This window comes from Lagopus leucura, unplaced genomic scaffold (assembly GCF_019238085.1).
Source record: "Lagopus leucura isolate 7727_CA_CO unplaced genomic scaffold, USGS_WTPT01 Super-Scaffold_100030, whole genome shotgun sequence".
NCBI classification, from domain to species: domain Eukaryota; kingdom Metazoa; phylum Chordata; class Aves; order Galliformes; family Phasianidae; genus Lagopus; species Lagopus leucura.
Genome location: NW_024962281.1, coordinates 4,792,148 through 4,813,338, shown reverse-complemented (window position 1 = coordinate 4,813,338; position 21,191 = coordinate 4,792,148). Strand labels below are relative to the sequence as shown.

Below are 21,191 nucleotides of genomic sequence, written 5' to 3'. Positions count from 1 at the left end.
GGCACAATGTGGTGTTTCTGTCTGGGATCCAAAACTGAACTTCAGGAAAATGCAGCAAACAAATGCATCAAAAAGTGCAGGTTGGTGGAGGGACAGTGTTGTGCCATGTGTCCGTCCTTTGCCCCTCATCTCAGTGTCCAGCTTAATTCATAGTCCTTGAGTGATGACAAATCTGGTGGTTTTCTGAGTTTATAGCTGTAACTGTGGTACACTTACAGAGCTAACAAGATTAAATCTTAACTATGACAGCACTGCCTGCTACCCTGATTTTCTTTTGTTTAGCTGAAACGAGATTACCCTGGTTCAAAGAGTTCCTCCTGGTGCTAAAGCCAAGTATAGCCAGGGCAATTAGGTAGCATGGCTCTCAGCAGTGAGGTGTTGCCCTGTGTCACCCATTGGTGCAACTTAGAAAAAGCAGGAATTGCAGCTGGCGTGGGTGAGGACCCAATTAGTAATAACAGAAGTACTAATGTGTTGAAAGAAAATACTGTTTAATGTGCACAATTGGATAGAAAGCCGTCCTTGAAAGCGGGATGGATCAGTGCTGCTATGCTGCTTTGAGTTTCCCAGCTGAATTCCTTTCCTGGGAGCTCCAGTTGTACTGCACAAAGAGGGATGTGGCGCTCTGAGGCGTGCTGTGCTCAGGTGTGCCATGCGAGCAGGGCTGTGTGCTGCTCCATCCTTTGTGCTGCCTCTGCCGGGTGTGGTGCAGCTCTGAAGGTCAGAGAGGGAAAGGATTTCTGAGTGCTCAGCTGAGAGCAGCTCTGGTGGCTGCTGCTGGTCTGAGAGAATGGAGCGTTAGCTGAGAGGTGATCGATCGGGGTATCTGGCCTGAAAAAGGGAGCGGGGGAGAAAAGCGTAACGCAATGCAGTTAGTGGGCTGTGGGATGCTGGCACTGCTCTTTTTGTGTGGGAAGGAGGCAAAGCCTTGCTCACAGGAGGTGCTGTGGCCTCAGTGCCCTGCTTGGATCAGGGGGTGTGTGATGTAAGTGTGGGGCACAGGGAGCAGCCTGCAGCCAGCCCAGGGCGTGCAGAGTGCTAATATGGAGCCTTTGTTGGTCTGGAGCTGAGGTGCTCGCTTCATTTTTTTGCCACCACAAAATGGTTCTGTCTCTTATAGGGGAATGCTAAAGGGCCTGGTAAGCAATTGGAAGGGATGAGGAGGATCACAGAGGGTGGTAACACACTGGAATGGGTTCCCCAATGAGGTTGTGGATGCCCCATCCCTGGAGGCACTCAAGGCCAGGCTGGATGTGGCTCTGGGTAGCCTGGTGACTTTGCACTTAGCAGGGGGGTTGAAACTAGATGATGATTGTGGTCCTTTTCAACCCATTCTATGATTCTCTGACCAGCAGGCTGCCACTTCAGTGTAAAGTCAGTTTTTTGACACTGTGTGCATGATGCTTAGACACAAAGAAAAGAAGGACGGAGTCGGTCCCTTATATTTCAGGTTGGTAGGACAGAAGAATGGCTATAGGGAAGCAGTTTTCTGTAAACTTGTATTTTCTGCTGTTGTGAAATTGAGTGATTTCTGATCATATCTTTTTATATACACTTGTGTTCTTTTAGAATAGCTCTGATATAATCTGGTCTATTTTCATTCCAGCACAGTCACCATCCAGGATTTGCAAGTCTGAGTCTCATCCTCATTGAACCTTGGACAGTGGAGTATAGGTAGTGCAGTGGTGGGGAGCTATTGCTGGTGGCTCTTAATGGCAGCATTTGCTCATCCATCCCTTATGGGGCCGATAGAGGTACTGCTGTACCAGCTGCCAGTGCTGGGTGTGGGGCAGATGTGCTGCTGTAGCAGCCAGCAGCGCTGCAGGGCTGGGCGCTGTTGGCAGGCCAGAGCAGGAAGAGCTATCTGCAGTTGTTCCTGAGTTTTGTTTAGTTAAAAGCAGAAGGATTGCTTAATGTTTGTGTGGGGTAAATAGGATGCTGACCTGGAGAGAAGCACGTTGTGTCTCTGTATTAAATCTCCAGTAAGCTGCAGGCTCATCAATCCCAACCAGATTTTCCTTCACGGTTTTGTGTTACTTACATAGGGCTAAAGCAGTGTTGGGACACGCTGCATCACCCCACCAGAAGTAATGGTGTGCGTGTTGCTGTGCAGCTGGATGCTCACGTATCGGCACATCTCAGCTCCTAATCCTGTTGGTCCAACAGCATTTTGTAGCTCTGCCCGCTGCTGCGAGAAGCTTTCATCTCTACTGTAGTGGAAAATCTGTGCTACTTTTCCCACAGAGGCTGTTTGCTGTCTCATGCCACATTCTCTGTCAGTGTTTAAATTTGTACAGCTCAAACTTGGGAGTTTATAGTGCCTTTGCAGGGCTTTATGGAGCTGAGCTTTTTCAGAAGCTTCCTCCATTTCAAGATGCTCTTCCATTCTAGCGAATAACCCGCTATCTCGGTTACTTGGTGTGCCTTGAACACAACTGCACTGAAGCAAACCTTTTGCTATCCATAGGCATACTGCTCTTCATCCTGCCATACTGGATCTCCTGGCTGTAGCATCCACTCTGAGTTGGTGCTGAAGAACTTGCCTCTTAGGAAGGAAAATTGTATGGGGTGCTTCTTCTGTATCGCTCTAGGGAAATGTAGCAGTTTTCAGAGCTATTACCCAGATGAATTGTATGTCTGAGGTTTCACTATTTGTCCCATCCATCTTCAGTAGCCAAGGGTGCTTTTACTCGTGGCATTTGAAAGCGTAAATACTTGTGCATTACAAGTTGCTGTTGGCTCTGACTTACTGGAAAACCATTCTCCACCTTGCACTCTGTGCCTTTTGTACATAGATCTGTGTGGGCTTCGGCTGCTCCAGGATACATTACATCAAAAAGGACCAAAAAAAAAAGTCTTTGTATGCTGTTGGGCTCAGATGCAGCATTTGCCAACCCTGTTACTTCTCCTTTGTAGCACCCATACCCATTTAGCAACAGGAACACATTGTGTTTGCCGGCAAAGCTTGCAGTGTAAGAGCTGGCATTGGCTGCTGCTCTCATCCTTGCAGCAGCATGCACACAGCAGATAACTGCTCTGAAATCTTCTTGTTTAGTTACTCTTCCCACTGCAGGGATGTCTGTGATTGCATTAGAAAGGAAAAAAAAAAAGTTATGCTGCCCAGAATGACTGATAAACTGCTGCTGGTAGGTGCCTGCAGCACATGACCCATGTCCCTGTGTTTCTCAGCCTGCAGGCAGGTATTGATTCAAATGGAAATTCATTGTTCTCGCAGCACTGGGCTTAAAAATAGTGTCTGTTGGTGAGCCTAATTCTTGGATGTATGGTTACAGATTCAGTGGTAAGATCGAGCTTTATAAAGGAGACTTTTTTTTTTAACCTGAGGAATGCAGTTAGCATTGGGCTGTATTAACCTGAGGGCAGCAGCTTCCTAGTGCACAACCATAAATTCAGCGTCATTTTCTTCTCTCTTGCCTGTTGGAGCAAATTGCCATTTGTCTGAATGTGCATCCAACTCCTCCAGTTGCAGATCGCCTGGGCTGTGACCCTCGGACGCGTTTCCAAGTCCCTCCCAACACCAAGCAGTGGATCGCTTTGCTGCAGCGAGGGAACTGTACCTTCCGAGAGAAAATCCTGCGGGCAGCTTCACACAATGCCACCGCCGTGGTCATCTACAACAATATATCCAGCGAGGAGCCCGTCACCATGACTCATCAAGGTAAATGTGTGCAGGCTCTTCCACTGCCGTGTTCGGTCACATAAACTGTCGCTGAAGCGCACGGGTGATGCTGTGGGAAGCAGCCCCTGCTCTAATGATGAAAATGATACATGTCTTCGGTGAAGTAAGCCAGTGATTGTGGAAGAGAGTATTTTGGTTTGGTGTATCCAATGAGGAGTGCTTCTGCAGAGGGGAGATGGGTGTCAGGGTGTAAGGAAAAACCTGCAGGACCCCAGCAGTCAGCACTTTTAACCTTGCTGAAATGGAGAGCAGACGTGGTACAACATCAGGCCTGACATTCTGCCGAGCAGGACTGGGGAGCTCCTGTAGTAGGGTGTCTCCATCTGGCTGTCCACGATGCGGGCTTTCAAACACTAGGTCCAAATTTGAGCTTGCACACTTGTATGCAACACTTCAGAGAGTTCTTTTCCTGTGATGAATCTTTGTTGCTTCCTTTATGGTGCTCAAGGCTTAATGATTCGGGGTGCAGTTGTCCGATGGTCTGATTCTAGAGCACTTAACATTGCTGATCTAGAACACTGTGTCTGGTTTTCTTCTGGATTCTACTTTTTTTTGTGATCTATTCATGTAAAAATTATGCCATTACTGCTGAATTAGTGTAGCAGGGTGGGTATTTCATACTTAAAGTAAATCTATGATTATAAATGATTGCTCAGAGTAGTTCTAATGATGGCAGTTTGGTTTTCCTAGGTTTTCTCACTTCACAATTACTCAGCCTAATCAGAAGGGGATATTTCTGTGTTTGCTGACTTGCATGTTGTTTGTTTTCCCAGAGGTTTTCAGTTTTCTTTCTGTAAGTGCAGGGTGTTACTTGGTATCTGGAATTTGAGTGATGTTCTCCATATCATCACACAAGTAGAATTCTTCTGTGTAAAGAGGTGCTATGGTTGTGCATCTCTTTCCCTCTCTCCATCCAGACATCATATATGGAAAAGGCCTTGTGGCTTCTGGTTCGGTGTGGTCTGTCCTTCCCAGTTCTGTCCACCACAGGAGTTTTTCGGGGAGGTTTTGACCTCTGTGTGGCAATCCTGAGGCTGTTGACATACTACTTCTAACTCATGTATCCTCATAGACCTTTCTGCAGGTACTTTGCAAGCAAAAAGTCCCACCTCCAGAGCCTTCAGCTCTGGTCTTTCTTTGAAGTACCTGTATGAAGGTCTGCAGTCTCGTGTTAGCAATTTGTGCCTTATCCTGTGTCTCAGAATGTTGTATCATGGCAGTTAATTCCAAGTATTTGCCCATGACAGGTTTCCTGTTTGCCCAGTGAACTGCAGGTACGTGTCACTGTGGAATGCAGACCAGTCCTTTGGTGTTAGCTTCAGCACAGTGAAGGTTTGGAATCTAGTGGTCCATTAACTCTCTGATTGGTGTTCAAGTGCAATATTGATTCATGAACCTATGCTTGAATGATGAGTCTGTTACATGAATCTCAGGTTGGACATTAGGAGCAATTTCTTCTCTGTACGAGTGGCAATGCAGTGGCACAGCTGCCCAGGGAGGCAGGAGGGTCACCATCCCTGGAGGTTCCAGAACATGGAGATGTGGCACTGAGGGATGTGGTCAGTGGGCATGGTGGGGCTGGAGGGGGTTGGGTTTGATGATCTTAGAGGTCTTTTCCATCCATAACAGTTGTGTGATTCTATGTTCAAGCTAACGTTGTGTGTAGAGTACTGACACGGCCTCCTTAAAAAAAAATGCATTCTTCACAGCATAATTGTGCAACTGTCTTATGATGTCTGCATTCATGGCTGTCTATTTTCTTCCCACAGATAAAAATAGGTCTTACATCACTTTGTATCTCTGCACCGTAGTTCTACTACTGTTAGGTGCAGAGCCTTGGGAGTATTCTGTCTTTGTGGTCGAGCAGAGAGGAAAACAGCAGGTGCTGATAGCACAGCCAGAGAGCTGCTTGCTTCCCCACTTTGATCTTTGCATAATTTCCAAATGTCAGCTTTAGCAATGTTTGTGCTAAAAATAATGAAAATATTATATAGATTTACATATGCTGCCCATCTTGAACCTGCAGGGAGGTGATTCCGTATGAAAACAGCTCAGTAAGCAGTTCTCAGCGATGGGATTAATATTTTATCCAAGTTATTTTATGCTTGAACACACATTTAAAAATGTTAATCTTGTGGAAATTTGTTCTTACTCAACATATGGCTTAACAGAATATAAATTCCTTCTGGTGGCCAGATAGCAGCTATCACTCTTAAATCAGGCTTTCATCACCATATTAATTGTATAGTTTCTTTTACTAGCATCAAAATTGGGTTCATCACCGTATTAATTGAACAGTTCCTTTTACTAGCATCAAAATTGGGTTTTTCTGTGTCCACTAAGTCTCTGTCCCTTCAGGTTGAGGTTGAAAGGAGGTATCGACTTGAAGGAGTTGGTAAAACTTCCAGTAAATGTTTCTGCTGATCTCTTTGCAACATTTTCTTTGTATCCTTGTGTGCGTTACTGTTCACTTGTAAAGTAGACCAACTTGACTTATTCTTGCAGATGTCCTTCACTTAGGCTGGCAGAGGACACCTTTTCCCAGCACAGGTTATGTTGGGCTGTGATATCATTGGCAGGAAGGCAGTTTTATGAGTGGTTTTGCCTGCTACTTCTATTAGAAGTTAGAACAAATATTGTCTGATGTAGAAAGAGCTGATGTGGTGGAGAAAATATTTAGTAGCTGACTCCTTGGTAATCAATGATGGGAATAGGAAGGAAATGCGTGTAAAAGAGCTTTTTAATTCTTTCTGATTTCTCCATGTGATGGAGACAACCCTATTAAAGCACAGAACAGTTAAAATTTATCGTGAACTCTGTTAACATCCAGATTTTTGTCTGGGTTTATAGAAAAGAATACAAGCTACAGAAGCCTCTAAAATTAAAAAGTCATACTGAGAATTTATGTAACAGATATAAACAAAAAAGATCAACAAGCAGAAAAGAAAGCATTGCAGTAAAGTTGCTGGATTCCAAAAGTAGAGTTTATCAGTGCCAGAGAAATTTCTTGGAACTACTTAAACAGCTCCTGCTAGGATGCCTTGTGGAGAGAATTTACCTGAAACTGCTAAATCTTCTACAGCCTGGAGCACAAAGTTGCAGGCATCTCATCAGGTAAATCTATTGCACTGCTGGACTTTTAATCCACAGCTCAAAATTTTATTGTGTTACAGTTTTGTTCTTGCTCTCAGTTTTTCTCCCTGAAATATTAGTGTCCAAAACAGGAAAAACAACTCATTGTATTTGGAGATTTAAAAGAAAGGATAAGTGATCTGCAGTAGTCTCACTGTAGTTGCGTGTCTTTGATCATTTTATATTGTTAATTGTTCACATGTGCTAACTGAAAACTGTGGAACATACATCAACAACAACAGTTGATCTGTTTCCTGGAGGTGTATCGGGAAAATCTGTCATGCAGTAGATGGAGTTGTCTGACACTTTGCAGGATGTGGGGAGAGGTGTTGGAACACACTCTGTGCCATGGGGAAACAAGCCTTTCCTCAAGGCGAGGCAGGGAAATCTCTGCACAAAGCTCAGTGCTTTGCAGAACTTCCTCTTCCCTGTGTTCCTGCATGGTACACACCTCGTTCACAGCTGGAATAACACAAGTTGGGCTCGTTTTTCCTTATCCAGCTGAAAGGGTAATTAGTTCTGTGACTGCAAAATGGCCCGTGGGACCATTAATGACTGTAAGTAATTACCTTTTTTTTTTTTCTTAGCCAAAGACTGTGCTCAAGCAGCAGAGTAGTTCTCGAAGTCCATGGATGCTATGGAATCACATTTGTACATAAACCTATGAATTTGCTGTTTGCTAAGTTCTAAAGACTCTTTGTAGCATCCTTGGGTGCGGTTCTGTCACCACATGTCCTGTGGGATTGCTGGGCTTGTTTGGAAACACTGTCCAGATGGATGGATCTGTATTGAAGCTGTTTGCGGACAGAAGAAAACAGCAGACCCTGACAGACTGCTCTTATTAGAAATCCCTGCGTTTTCTGGTTCCAACATACATCAGTGGGGATAGAGAATGCTACCCAGGAAAAACAAAATGAAGGACGCCTACAACTTCCATTACAAAATACAGGAGTACAGAGAGTTTTAGATATCAAAATCCAAGTATGTCTTCATTGATGGATGGGCCTGCAAGGTCTGCATTAATATTTTTTCATCAGTCAAAAATATGAGTGTAATCCGTGTTTGGGTGTTAAATCCAGGTCTAAGGTAACAATTTCTGGATGTTGTTCCAGAAGCACAGGTGAAGACAATCAGTTTTCAGTTAAGCATTAAGTGTCGTCAGAAACTCCCTTCTGGGTGCATCTTGGGCTTAGTGGGAGGATCTTAATTCTTTTAGTAGTGCTATATGTCTTAAGGTATGTAAAAACAAGGTGCTATCTGGCTGAGGTTGACAAAGAGGAAATGATGGAATCATAGAACCATTAAGGTTGGAGAGGACCACTAAAATCAATCGTGTCCAACTGTCAACCCACCCCCACCATGCCACCAACCACGTCCCTCAGTGTCACATCTTCCCTTTTCTTGGCAAAGGATCCGCGGTGAGATCCAAGTGCAGTGCTTTTCTTCACCCACCAACGCTATGTTGATTCCTGGGGAGTCGGTGGGTGTCCCTTGGCTATGATGGGGTGCTCTGGGCTGTGGCAGAGGCAGGTGAGATTAGGACACGGCTAAGCTTGAGGAAATGCCGTGCCATAGTTCCACCATCTTGTGTCTGTGGTGTTTGGACTTGGGAATAAAACAGGATGATTTGTGATGGTTTGGATTTTATGCAGATTTATCCTTAGAAAGCCTCTCACTGAGTGTCAGAACAGAGCAACTGGGTTATGGAATCATGTATCAGCAGCTGAATTGTGAATGCAGCCCAACAGCTTTGTCAGTGGATCCTGCCGTGTAGCTCCCCTTTATGAACTGCAGGGCATAGCAGATTGTAGGGCTGATCTCCAAGTATGACAGCAACGTTGTACCGAAGCACAGTTTGTTGTTCAGTACAGGAGGATGAGCACGGGGAGGCTTGTTCCCACTTCTAAGATTGTTATTTATCACCTATGGATTGATATATTTTTTTTTAACATGTAATGAGTTAGCACAACAAGAACCTGATTGGGTTCTGTTTGTTTGGAAGTTAATTCTGTGACGTCCATCTTTGGAAAGCTGCTCTTGCCCTTCCTGGCTTTCTGATTACATGCCTCAATCATATGCTGCTCCGGAAGGAGCAGAGCTCAGTACTCCCACACTGCTGTTAGCAGTGCACGCTGCCTTTTGCTGCCATGCCTTGGGCCATGGTTAGGTGTTATAGTCCAGTGTCCTCTCTTACCGTGGCAGAATCAATCCCCTGAAGTTTCCTTTTGCTGCAATCAGAGTTTTGTCTGTTCTGCAGGCATAACTTCACTGCATTTCTGTTGCAATTCATTGGTGCCCGGTCCTCACTGGGCTTGAATATCTGCTGCTTTGTTGTCCTGAGGAGGCAGTCAGAATTCAAGTCTTGGCCTCAGGCACAGTTGTTTGTTGGGTTGTTCTGCAGAAGTCTGTATAGCAAAGAGACTTGTGATTTCTGGAAATATCTGCTCAGTGTTTGGGGGCAGGTGGTGGTTCTGCAGGTTGTGTTTAACCGACGCACCCCATCAAAACGTGGCTTTTAGCTCACAGTTTCCTATGCTGCTGTCATTTACTATTTTCTCACGGTAGTGTTGGAACATCTGTTCTGGTGTCTGACACTGTGTAAATCAGATATCCCGCAGTAAATGTTTACATATGTAGTCAAGAATTCAATGCTTACAGTGTTATAAAGACAACAGGAAGAAAAATGCTTTGAAATGCTGTTCGGTCTCATTTTAAAATGGATGCCCGTTGGCGTTAAGTTCTTGCCTTGTTTAGAACTGAGAATTGACTAATACTATGGTTTTGTTTCTGCTTTCAGAAGTATTTGATTTGGGCCATCTCAGACAACATATTACCATTGCAGTGGTGCTGTTGCTCTGGATGTGCTCTTCCTTTCTGATTAGATCAAAATAAAAACCTGTGCAGCTCGACCTGTGTTGATCACTCTGTCCATATGCCAAGACTCTTCTTTTTGCTGTCTGCTTTTACAAAGACTGTTTTAGAATATAAGACTTCATTCTTACAATGAATTTCTGGTTTGTATCGGGCTAAAATTCTAAAATACCTGAAGAATTTGTGTGTTCCCCATTGTTGGTAAGTACTGTGGAACTGATGTGCACTCTCAGAGCCCACCTTGTCTAGCAGTGCAGGTGTAGAGTTATTTTCATTGTGATGAGGTTGATTTTCTAACATAGATATAAGCCTGAGCTTGGAAGTGTCACCCTTAAATGAGCAGTAAGACCTTTCTGTGACTATCAGCATATCCCTTTGTGTCAACTTTGTCATTACTTTCTGCTTTTCTTTAATTGCTTTTCCTCTGACTTGTAGTTGGATTCCTTGTTCCTGCTTTTCATTTATTTCTGATGGTGTGTTCATTTGTTCTATTTTATTTATTTGGTGGCTGGGGGGCTGCAATTTCCACGTGTCCTTTGCTGTCTTCAATGCAATGTCCTCTCCTTCCCTGTTCTCCATCTCAGTGCAGATGTCTTCAGGGACATTCAAAAAATTCCCACTCACTCTCTCAGAGCTTCATTAATAACAACAGTGCTTGTTTTGTGTTTCCTGTTTTCTCCTTTAATGTTTGGTGGGCCCCCAAATTCTATTATTGTTGGCCGGTGAGTTCTCAGAGTTGTGTTAATTTCCACAGTTGTCATCTTTCTTGCAGATGGGATTTTTTAGATAACCTTCTCTGACAGCTGTATTCTATTCCATGGGGATAGAAGAAGAGTGAGCGTCCTTCAAATCAAAAAACTACTTTGAGGTTTCCTCCTGGGGAATGGGGGCGGAGGGGAAGCAGTTACATTCTTCCTTTATTTATAAGTTTCTGGTTTTGTGTTTGCCTCTGCAAGGTTGTTTCACAGGAGTCTTGGAACTCACTCACAGTGACTTCATTAACTCACTGCTTGTAGCAGCCAAAACGTAGACCATGGTGGTAGTGTGGATCAGTGGACTTCACAAGTATGATTGGTTTTTATTCTAGTGCAAGTATGTCTAAAATATCACTGAGCGTGGCTTGGAAGGGCCACTGGAGGTCTGTCATCACTTGGTCAGGTGTGCTCCACCAGACCTACTGGGTAACTGCTGTTTGTGGTGGTCTGTCTTTTTAATCTGAGAAATCTGGCTCTGATTGATCCCTTTCCTGCACACTGAACAGTGTGCATGTGTTTATTTCTGATGCGTGTTCAGAAACGCTTTAAGAGGTTATTGAATTTTAATGGTTTGTGAAAACAGGCAGTTCCTAATTAACGTGATCATTATGGTGTCTCTGTCATTGTGATTTGGCTTTTAGTGTCCGAATCACGCCCTGAACCCAGCCAGAAAGCAACTGTCTGCACTGTTCTTTACTTTTATTAGAAAGTTGGGGATTTTGCAGGCCTTTGTAACTGACATCTGCAAAATGTGTCAGATAGATGTGTGTTGAGTTTGGGTTTTTCAGAATAGAGTGCAGTGCTTCAGTTACAATTAAATGTTGTTTGCTACTTAAAGAGAGAACAACGTTCTTTTGCAACTGTGAGCTGAGTGCAGTCTGTGCTTCATGCTGTGTCTGCAACATGCATCAGCAAGTGCAGTTAAAGGCTAAGGAAGTTGCAAAGACTTCAGCTGAAAACAGCAGCCCTCAGAAAAGTGCTCACCTTTTTGGTGCAAGTGGGTTAATTCTCAGTTTTCTGCAGATCTTTTTTCATCCCATCAGAACCACTCAGTGCCTTTTACAGGTGGTCCTGCATGTGCCGTTCTTGAGCTGGGATCTTAAATTTGCTTTCCCTGTCTGCAAGGAGGTTCTTTGCAGCACTGCAGTGCTGGCAGCAGCTCAGGAATTGTCACCACCCCTTCTCCCACAGCTTTGACCAAGCAGCTGCTTAGGCCATTTGGGCACCCAAGAGAAAAGCAAATATCTGCTGCTTGGTAGTTATGTTTTGTCTGCCTGCTGTTCCCAGGGGCGATAGGTGGGTGGAAGGTGCCTGAAGTCCACTCTTTGAACCATGTCTGTCTGCAGCTTGGTGTCCTTCCCACAGCTGTCTGCATTTGGAGCTTCAGAGAAGTGTCTGGCAGTCAAGAATCAACATAAAGAGAAATTGGCAAGGACAACTGTTTGCTGGTGGTGAGACTGGGAATCTTCCTTTTGAGACAACTTTCAGTTGACTTTCTGAAAGTGCTAGGAGATGTGGTGAGCCAGCAAAGTAATCTCTGTAGAACTCTACAGGGGTCTACAGGAAACTTCTGGTTGTTGCTTTGTTCCCATTACATTGTTCCTAGTATCTTCTCACCTGCTGCATCCTTCTCTCATCTCCTGTCTTGATGTTGTATTCCACAGGCTTAATGATTAATTGCAACTTCCTTTCCATACATAGAGTTGTGTAGCTATCCCAATAAGTATGCACATAGTAAAATTGCAAGTTAGAGCTGTTTAGGATTGGATGATGGCAGCTGATTTGTATTTGCAGGTGTCAACATTTATCTGGGGTGTACTGTCCGTCCAGCTTCTTCCTGCTTAGCTGTGTAGTTCATTGACTGTAGTGCTCCAGCTCCTTTTAGTTGGGCGCCATTCTTTGCTCAGGAGAGCATTGGTTTTCAGCAGATTCATATAAAGACCACACTCTAACTTCTTCAAGTGCTGTTAGTCTGTATTCACCTGAGGATTTTTTTTTTCTGCTTAGGTTTCAGAAATGCAAGATTTCAAGGTGCTGAAAATAAATAAGTCAGTGCCTCCTCCTGCCCCCAATTCTTCTCAAGCAAGGAGCTCTTGCTATAATTATTTAGGGTGATGCCCCTGACAAGAATATGGATAAACCAAGTCCCAGTTTCCACTGAGTTTCAGGATGTTAAGCAGGCACAATTTATTTTTCTTCTGTGCTGTTCTCCTTGGCTCTCACAGGGTCAGAGGCAGCAGTAGCACTTGGGCTGTTTGCAGCTGAGTTGTTTGGAATGCAAATGGCTTTGCAAAGATGCCAGAGGTTCCCTTTGTGCTGGGCCTTATAGAAAACATGTGGCAGATTGTCAGCTTTGTCACATTCTCCAGGCAGCAGGGAATAGGTGGAGGCTTCAGCTTTTAATTTAGGTGGAACTGGACTGGTATCAGAAAATCTTAGTCAGCTTTGCTTCATGGGTAGCTGTATAAATCGTGTCAGGATGCTGTGCTGAGAGCTTCTGGCTGATACTTGGATAGGAACGTGATGCCGTGGGCCAAATAATACCTCCTGGGGAAGCATAGTACAACATATGCCCTGGGGAAAACAATCCCTCTGCCTTTGCTATCAGAAGGAGATGTGAGGAAATGAAGTGACGCCTGGGGAGGGCATCAGGCAGTTATCAGCTCTGGGTTGATCTTGCGTCATCTGAGCTGCAGGAGTGCGTGCTGCATCCATGTACAGTACCTTGAAATTGCAGGAAAGGAAGATTTTTATCCTGTCATTAAGTGCAAGGACTTCTCAGCTGGACAGGTCAGGAGCGTTCTGGCAGCTCTAAGGCGTATACTGGAAGCGCTCTCTGAAAACTGAGGACAGTGACTGTAACAGTCACTATTTGGCTCTGTGAATGGGAAGAGCAGCAGAGTAACACTAAAACAACTTCTGCAGCTCGAGCAAAGCCCCCTTTTGGGGAAATGAGTGGTTTTGGACTTGTCACCCTGACTTACTGTGCCCTCAGTTTCAAAGGTTCTGTTATTTTTATTCTTCTACTTCATATTCTGGGTACAGTAACTTCTTAAAAATAGGGTTCTGATGAAAGGACTTAAAAGAAATCCCCTTTGTTAACACAGGATCTTGTCACGCCAAGTTCTCCAGCTCAAATCTGCTCCAAAGCCAGAACGCAGTGCTGAAATCACCCACATTCTACTGTTCCTCTTTTAGGGAATGTGATTTGGTGCAAACAGATGGAGGGAGCAGATGAGCAGCCTTCACCAGCATCTTGAAAATAGATCTTGAGAAGGGATTTCAGTACAGATCTGGATGAGGAAGAATGGCACACCAGTTTTTTTTGTCTCAGGAGCTCTTTGCTACTTTATTAAGCATGTCTCTGGTTGGATGATAAAATCAGCTCTCATATTTCTGCTCAGTTTTAATTTCTGTTCCACTTTCCAGCCAGTCTTGTTTGTTCTACTTCCGCTTCTATGGGAAGTGGTGGGGGTGAAGTTCTGGCTTCTTTGGAATTGTGATCTGTAGGTCCTTGGCAGTCTGTGTACATGTGATATCCTCATCACCACGCTTTCCGAACTCCCCCGGCTCAGCTCTGTGTATACTGACACCCCTCATCTTCCAAATGTGTTTTTTCTCTAAGTTGCCTATTCAAGTAATCACAGCTTCCAATCTGGACCAAGTATACGATTTAAGATCTGTTCAGACTGTGCACAGTCGTTGTAGTGTGGGAAGCACTGTTACCTGGTAGGACGTGTGCAGCTGCAAGCAGTTGGCATGTCGAGGCCCTGCCTGGAAAGCTTGGGTTGGAAGGATGAGCCTTGAGTTGAGCACACAGTATATGCCATACATGACTTGGATAAAATCATTTACCAAATGGTTTTGCATATGGAAAATCTTACTGGCATCATGCTCTGTGGATTTTAAATGTTAATTAATTTTTGTTCTCTTTTTATAGGAACTGGAGACATTGTTGCTGTAATGATTACAGAATCAAAAGTAAAGGAGATCCTGAATTACTTGGAAAAGAACATCTCTGTGCTGATGGCCATAGCAGTGGGTTCCCGTGTTCCTCTAAAGAACTTCAGTCGGGGCTCCCTAGTCTTTGTGTCAATATCTTTCATTGTTTTGATGATAATTTCTTCAGCGTGGTTAATATTTTACTTCATCCAGAAGATCAGGTACACGAGTGCACGTGACAGGAATCAGGTAAGGGCATTTTGTTTTTTCGTGTCCGTGTTCTGGAGCTGTTGTTGCTGTGTACAGTATTCTGTGGAGAATTGCTTTCTTGGAATGGACGTTGGAAATGGAGAGTGAAAAATTGTGCTTATGCTTATATGGTGTGGTGGAGTTCAAAGCTAATGTTATTCATTCCATCTGTTATTAAGGCTAGCTTTAGTAATAAGTGAGGTAGTTCAGTTGTTGTTCCCAAACTGTAAATTAATGAATATTAGGGTGTATAACCAAGATGTTATAATCACAATATAATTGTGTATAATCAATAGATATCAAGATGTTATAATTGCAATATAATCAAGAGAGTAAGGCAAAGCAGACAACAATCACAAAAAGAGAATAAGTAGAAGAGCTTACCCTTGGGTTGAGCTCACCAGAAGATACCAAAAGAGGAGGATCTCCAGAAGAGATCCTTCCCCTGTGGTAGCCAGCTCTTAAATAGGTCTAGGAGAGGTGCAGCCTGGCTCCACCCCTTCCGGCAGCACAGGTGAATTGCCTTCAGCTGTGCTCCTCTGGCTGACTCAAGGCTCACCTCAGGTGATTAATCAGAGGTTCAGGCCGTGACTCAGCAGTTCCCATACATAGGGTAAGAAAACTAAGATACAGAGTTGCTTAGTGTTCTGCACTGACTTTGAGATGATCCTTGATAAGGACTGCCTAATTCTCTTGGTCATATATGCTAAGTAATATTTTGTCCAGTGTGCCTTTCTGATTCTTTTTCTCTGTTATTGTAAGAACTTAGATCTGAATTAAATGCACCCATGCCCAGAGGTCTCGAATAAGTGAAGTCATCAGTGTAAATATGGCTTAAACTTTAGAAGTAAATGTTTTACTGTCGTGGACTCAATGACCTGCTGTCTCAGTAGTGTGTCCTGGCTTTTATTGCAAAGGAGGAAAAAAGTGACTGCTCTCTTTGGCTCTGTGCATCTCTGTCAAGGATGCCTTACAAAGCTGCTGACCTCTAGCTGCTGTCCCTCTTCCTCTGATTTAGGACTGACCTTTAAGGGCAAACTGTGGGGCAGCTCTTTTGGCTCTTGACAGCGCTTTGTCAAACCTAAAACAAACGCAGACTTACAGAGCCTCAACTGCAACAAAGGATTTCCTTTTTAGTTTCTGGAAATAGCATCTGATGCTGCCGGTCCCGTTAGATTTTCCTAGGGGTGTCATTCTGAAGTGACCGATCTGTGGCTGGTACTTAGTGTGGTCCCTTGGGGTGGTAGAAGTTTAAATAGAACTGTGACTCCAGGAGTGTCTGTGGAGTGCCGAATTGTGCCTGCTGCATCCCCTGAGCGGTCTGAGGCTTCTTCCAAACATCTCAAAGCAGCTGCTCCGTGGGGAGGGGGCTTTTGTGACCTTTCTTCTTTCTTTAGATTTTCAGGAGAAACTTGATGAAAATTTGATGTGGTTTAAAAAGCTGAGCTTATTAAACTTTGATGAGGAGGTGGCGACGGCTCCGGCTTGTTTTTGAAGAGCTTTGAAAGCTCTCAGAGAGAAGGCTGCGTGGGGAAATAACTTGTTTTAACTGAAAAACAAGATCATAGCTTGGGGCTGGAGGCACCTGTTTAAGAAAAATAATAAATTAAAAACCATCAAAACCATGCTGTGTTTTATAGATAGTGCAAGTAGATATGGGTATTTCACATGGTTACTCTTGTGCGTTTCCACCGAGGTACGAAACTCCTTTGCATGTACTGGTGCCCTTTTTCCATTGAGGTTGATGTGCGTTTTAGGGCATAGGCATGCAGCGTATGCTTGCTTTAAAACTTAACCAAACAGCAAATCCTCAGTGTCCCCAAGGTTAGCATTTCAAAACGTCCTGTTAAAATTAGAAGGTGGAAAAGGTGGATCTCTTGAATGGCAATGGAAGTTGCCATTAGCAGATTTCCTTCCATGTGAGAATACAATATGTGTTTTGGAAGAGTTTTGCTGAGATTGATCCTTTCTCGGTTGGAGCAGATTTTCAAAGACTTCACGTAGTACAAACACAGGCAGCATGGCTAATTATATGTGCTACCCCCAGTGACTCAGGTGGGTAGTGCTGGTCACGGAAAGCCCCTGCCGTGCCTTCTCAGCGTTGTTCCTCTCTTAGCAGTCACACTTTGGCTGTGCATGATAATCATTCCAGCAGTCTTTGGTGTTGTGTCTTTCAGTGCTGGAGCCAATATGCTTGTTCCAGGATGCACAGCTTTGATTTGCTTATACTGACTGGTTTCTCACGTGTTGAAGTTAGGATGAGATTTCTTCCTTTAGGAGGTAAAGAGCTTCCCAATCCCACCTCTGTTCCGGTTGGAACTCCAGACACCCCACGCATCGGTGTCCTAAAAAACCCCATGAAATGAAGGAGCTGTTTTTCTGTGGAGACAACAACCAAAATTGAATTGTGTAATTCCAGAATAATGTTGGTGCAGTTGGCCAGTCCTCGATTCGGTACACAGTGCTGTAAAGGCCTTCAGAGGCCTCTGTGTTTCTCCAATAAAAACAGCCTTAGCTTAGATGGGAAGAAAGGAAGTGCTTACATGGGGCGAGGTAGTTGAAGAACTTGGCTTTTCAAGTGTATAGGAGGTAGGTAGGCACAAGAAATGCACGGTTGTTCCATCCAAGCTGCGTGGGGAATTCTGTCGTGCATTTCATGTTCTTAGAATTGGTGTCTCTCAAAAGCAGAGTATTCAGTACAAGAGGGGTGAAAGACAAAATATGGGAACTTCCTTTCTTCCAGTAAATGTAAACCCAGTCTCCTGATACGAGAAGGTGCGAGCCTTGTGCTGCTCAGTGCCTGGGACCCACAGGCCAGCAGCTGGTGATGGTTGCACAGGAGGGCAGCGTGAACCCAGAGGTGGTCATTTTGCAGACAGCAAAAAACAGCTTGGCCTTTGCTGTCAGAGTGAGGTTAATATTGAAACCAGCATTCGTTTTGGCTATATTCTGGTCTAAATCAGATCTTTCAGATTTCATGACCCACAAACTTGTGCTTTGTGTGGTAGCAGTGGTTCGGGTAAGGGCAGGATAAACTAGGTTACGCTGAGGATCTGTTATGTCTCAGAACAAGATCAGTCTGTGCTTGGGAGGCAGAAAAAATTCAAGCCTAAGAGAACAGAGTATGTTCTAGCATGCTGAATAAAAAGCAGTAGGAGAGGATGATGACAGAAATCACTGGGGGGCACATTGCTTCAGCTCCTGTACTGCAGGCTGGGATGAGTTAGCTTGTCACACGTGTTGGGTGACTTCTGCGGAGCCCTGTGCAGTGTGTGAGCTTTATGCCCACACACTGAGTGCATTCCTGTGCTCTGCTGTTGTTTTGTTTCCTGACAAATCTCTAACTGTGGGCTTTGCTGTTTATGCTGTTAATCGCAGTGTTGGCCCACTGTCAGTGTGTATTGCAGTGGCAGTATTGAGCCCACATAAGTCATTGTAACAGGCAGTAATGAAGCTTGATTATCAGAGCTAATTTGTGTTCTCTCCTTTGTCACTTCATTAGCGTCGCCTTGGAGATGCTGCCAAGAAAGCTGTTGGTAAACTGACAACCAGGACAGTAAAGAAGGGAGATAAGGTATAATGATATTTCAACATGATAAACGTGGGCATCGTGTTTTATTTTTGTTAGAGGAAACAGTTTATTTTTCAGCTTTTCCTTTCTCTCCTGGTATTCCAATCTTCCCCTCCTTGTTGGAGACTGCTTATCGTATGGCACAGTGTTTTGTGTAACTCGTGGTCTTGCTGTATGCTGTAAGTTTGCACATTTCAAAGGAGTTTTTCTCACTCAAGTACTTCTTGTGCTCCATCTGGCAGCTGTGACTGAGTGGTTTTGTGTGCTAGCTGGCACGCAGAATTCCCAAAAAGCTTATCCTAAAAAAAAAAAACCAACCCTTTTTTTTCTACCTCAAAGCTGAGGTGATTCCTATAGGGAAATCCCTACTATTTGTACCACAAGAATTCAACTGCATATTATAAACAGCTGATGTTTCATATGGTCGCTTATCAGCTTCGAGTGAAGGGGAATGGTTTTGTGTGCATGAGATACTTCTCTTTCCTGAGCCTGTTGGAATGCAACCACCCTGCCATCATTTCTGTGTCTTGTTGGTAATATTTGCTCTGACACAGCATGGTTCTTGTACTAATTACAATTACTTTTACCTTTGTCACAGCCAAAGCTCTTGACTTGAATTTTCATTCTGTTTGTTTTAGGAGACAGACCCAGACTTTGATCATTGTGCTGTCTGCATTGAGAGTTACAAGCAGAACGATGTTGTTCGCATTTTACCGTGCAAGTAAGCTAGTAGAGTTGCTTTGTTTGGAAACTGTTTTTTTCTTCTTGCTCCTTTGCTTCATTTCATGTTAAATATGCACTGTAATTTCTAGATACGTATGTTAGCTATTTCCTGTCCTAATAACAGCCATTTTATTTTAGACTGTATGAAACCAGGTCTGCAGATGAGTGGTTCAGGCGTTAGCAGTGGAGCTGCTTATATTTGAGGTTTGGGGCAGGTTTAAGGGCTGGAACAGCAGGCAGACAAACAAGTGTGATGCACAAGGTGCAGCAGCAGCATTCTATGCAGTGTTCATGCAGTGCTGCTGTGGCTTTCCGAAATAGTGCTGGAGGCAGATGCAGTCTTTCCAGCCTTTGTACCTCATTTGACACCAATCACCCGCTGTGCTATCTGTCTTTGGTCTCTCCAGTGCAATGGATTCTTGGCTTGAGGACTATTGCTTGCTGCATGCTCTGTACTGGTGCTTAAAACACAGCAATTTCTTTTTTGCCCTTTTGACATCTACAGGTTTTCAGTTCATTTCCATTCTTCAGTTATGGGATATTTGCTCTTAGATGCTTTTAAGTGCTTATCCTCGTGGTTATTGGTTTCAGTGAGGGTAATTTTTGGTAGCCATAAGCATTACCAAGGTCATTTTTCCCTTGCGTTCTGATATACGGAGCTTTTTCCTTATCTCCCAATGCACAAAAAAAGATGCATGTTATGTTGCATACATACAGCCAGGACCCAGTAATTTGGTGTGTGCATGATGCACTAGAAGCATCTCAGTCATGGAGTTGGAGTCAACCTTGGGTCACACAGCAGCAGTGTGTAGCAGCTCATTATCAGTCTTCTGAATCTTCCTATGGGCTGCTCTGCGTAGCTGGATATCTTTAATTCTAATTCATAATGAGTTTCTATTATGTTAAAAGGAAAACAATATTTTCTATCTCAGCAAATCAAAATATGTATGTATTCTAATTCTGAAATCAAGCTTAATTAGTTTTTACTTTTTTCTGTTCTTTATTTCTTGGACTGTGGGGAAAATAGTGAACTGCTTTAGGTTCTTGGTAGTGTTGTGTTTAGTTAATGTACCCAACAAATGTTTGTTCAGAAACTACCATTAAAATATTTGGAAGTTCAGGAGGGTTTGGGGGGGGGTTTGGATCTTGCAGACGGGTGTCCATTTCTTCCTACAGTTCAATCATTTTTACTCATGACATCCTCCTGCCTGTTAAAATATATTCCCAACTGTTGAGTTTTGAGACACTTTTGTCATATATTGTGATCTCATGTAGAGTGTGCCTGTGTGAGTTATGCCCTAGTCCTTCATTTATGAGGAAGGTTTGGAAGTCAGAGGAGAAACTTCTGGAAACTGTTCACCAGCTCTGAGCCACAAGGCTGATGGATGGAACTCAGGGTTTAGACTCAAGGGTTTGCAGTGGGTGCTCACAAATCCCACTCCTCAGTCTCTGATGCTGAGGAGAGGTCAGTGAGGGGTCCTTGCCAATGTAGAGCACACAGTTGATGAGGAACCATCTCCTACCGCTGAGCACAGAGCAAAATGGAGTCTGAAGGCCACTTCACTAGATAAGTGCCCAGCACTGCCCAAGCCGCAGAAGTCTTGCTAGTGTCAGCAGATGTGACACAGACCTTTTGACCATATATAAATACACATGATTGTGTAAACTCCATTTCCTTCAGATGCCTGCTGCAAGCCATGGTGCTGCAGGCAGAGCCCCCTGGTCACAGCTGCTGCAGGGAGCTGGGGGCTGCACCTGGCTGCTGCCTATGCACAGCTCCCCTCCTTGCTGTGCCCCATTCAGCCTTTTCCACGGATCCTTTTCTGTTCTGCTTTTCAAAAGAATATGAGGTCAGGGAAGGCTCTGACTGCATTCCTGCTGAAGGCTGCGCAGTGACTTTCATGTTCACTTTCTAGTTCTCTTTTTGAAATCTCACTTTTCATCTGCTTCAGTTCAGCTTTGAGTTAAGCGCAGACCTCGCTTGGTTAGATGGAACATTGGGATGGATACTTTCTAAAAGATTTTTTTTATACTTGTAGAATGAGCGAAGGGGCAACCAGTGCCTGCAGAGATAAGCCAGATGAATTTCAGATTGCATATAAAACTTCTCAGTCTACTGAGGTGCGTCTCCTCACGTCTTGTTTTAGAGATTTAACCCCTTTCTACTTCCTGACATTTTGACGTCTCCTTTTTGGTGCAACATGCAAACCTAGTATTAAAAAAAAAAAAAAAAAAAAGAGGAGAATCT

At 43.9% G+C, this 21,191-nt stretch overlaps 1 protein-coding gene across 1 annotated transcript in view; it reads left to right on the top strand.

Moving 5' to 3' along the window:
- RNF130 (ring finger protein 130) overlaps positions 1–21,191 on the top strand; it is a 39,112-nt gene that overhangs the window by 2,953 nt on the left and 14,968 nt on the right. The window contains exons 2-5 of the mRNA XM_042881444.1: positions 3,485–3,679; positions 14,399–14,649; positions 18,152–18,223; positions 18,859–18,941. Of these exons, the coding sequence (XP_042737378.1) occupies positions 3,485–3,679; positions 14,399–14,649; positions 18,152–18,223; positions 18,859–18,941 (601 nt within the window). The remainder of the gene's footprint in view (positions 1–3,484; positions 3,680–14,398; positions 14,650–18,151; positions 18,224–18,858; positions 18,942–21,191) is intronic.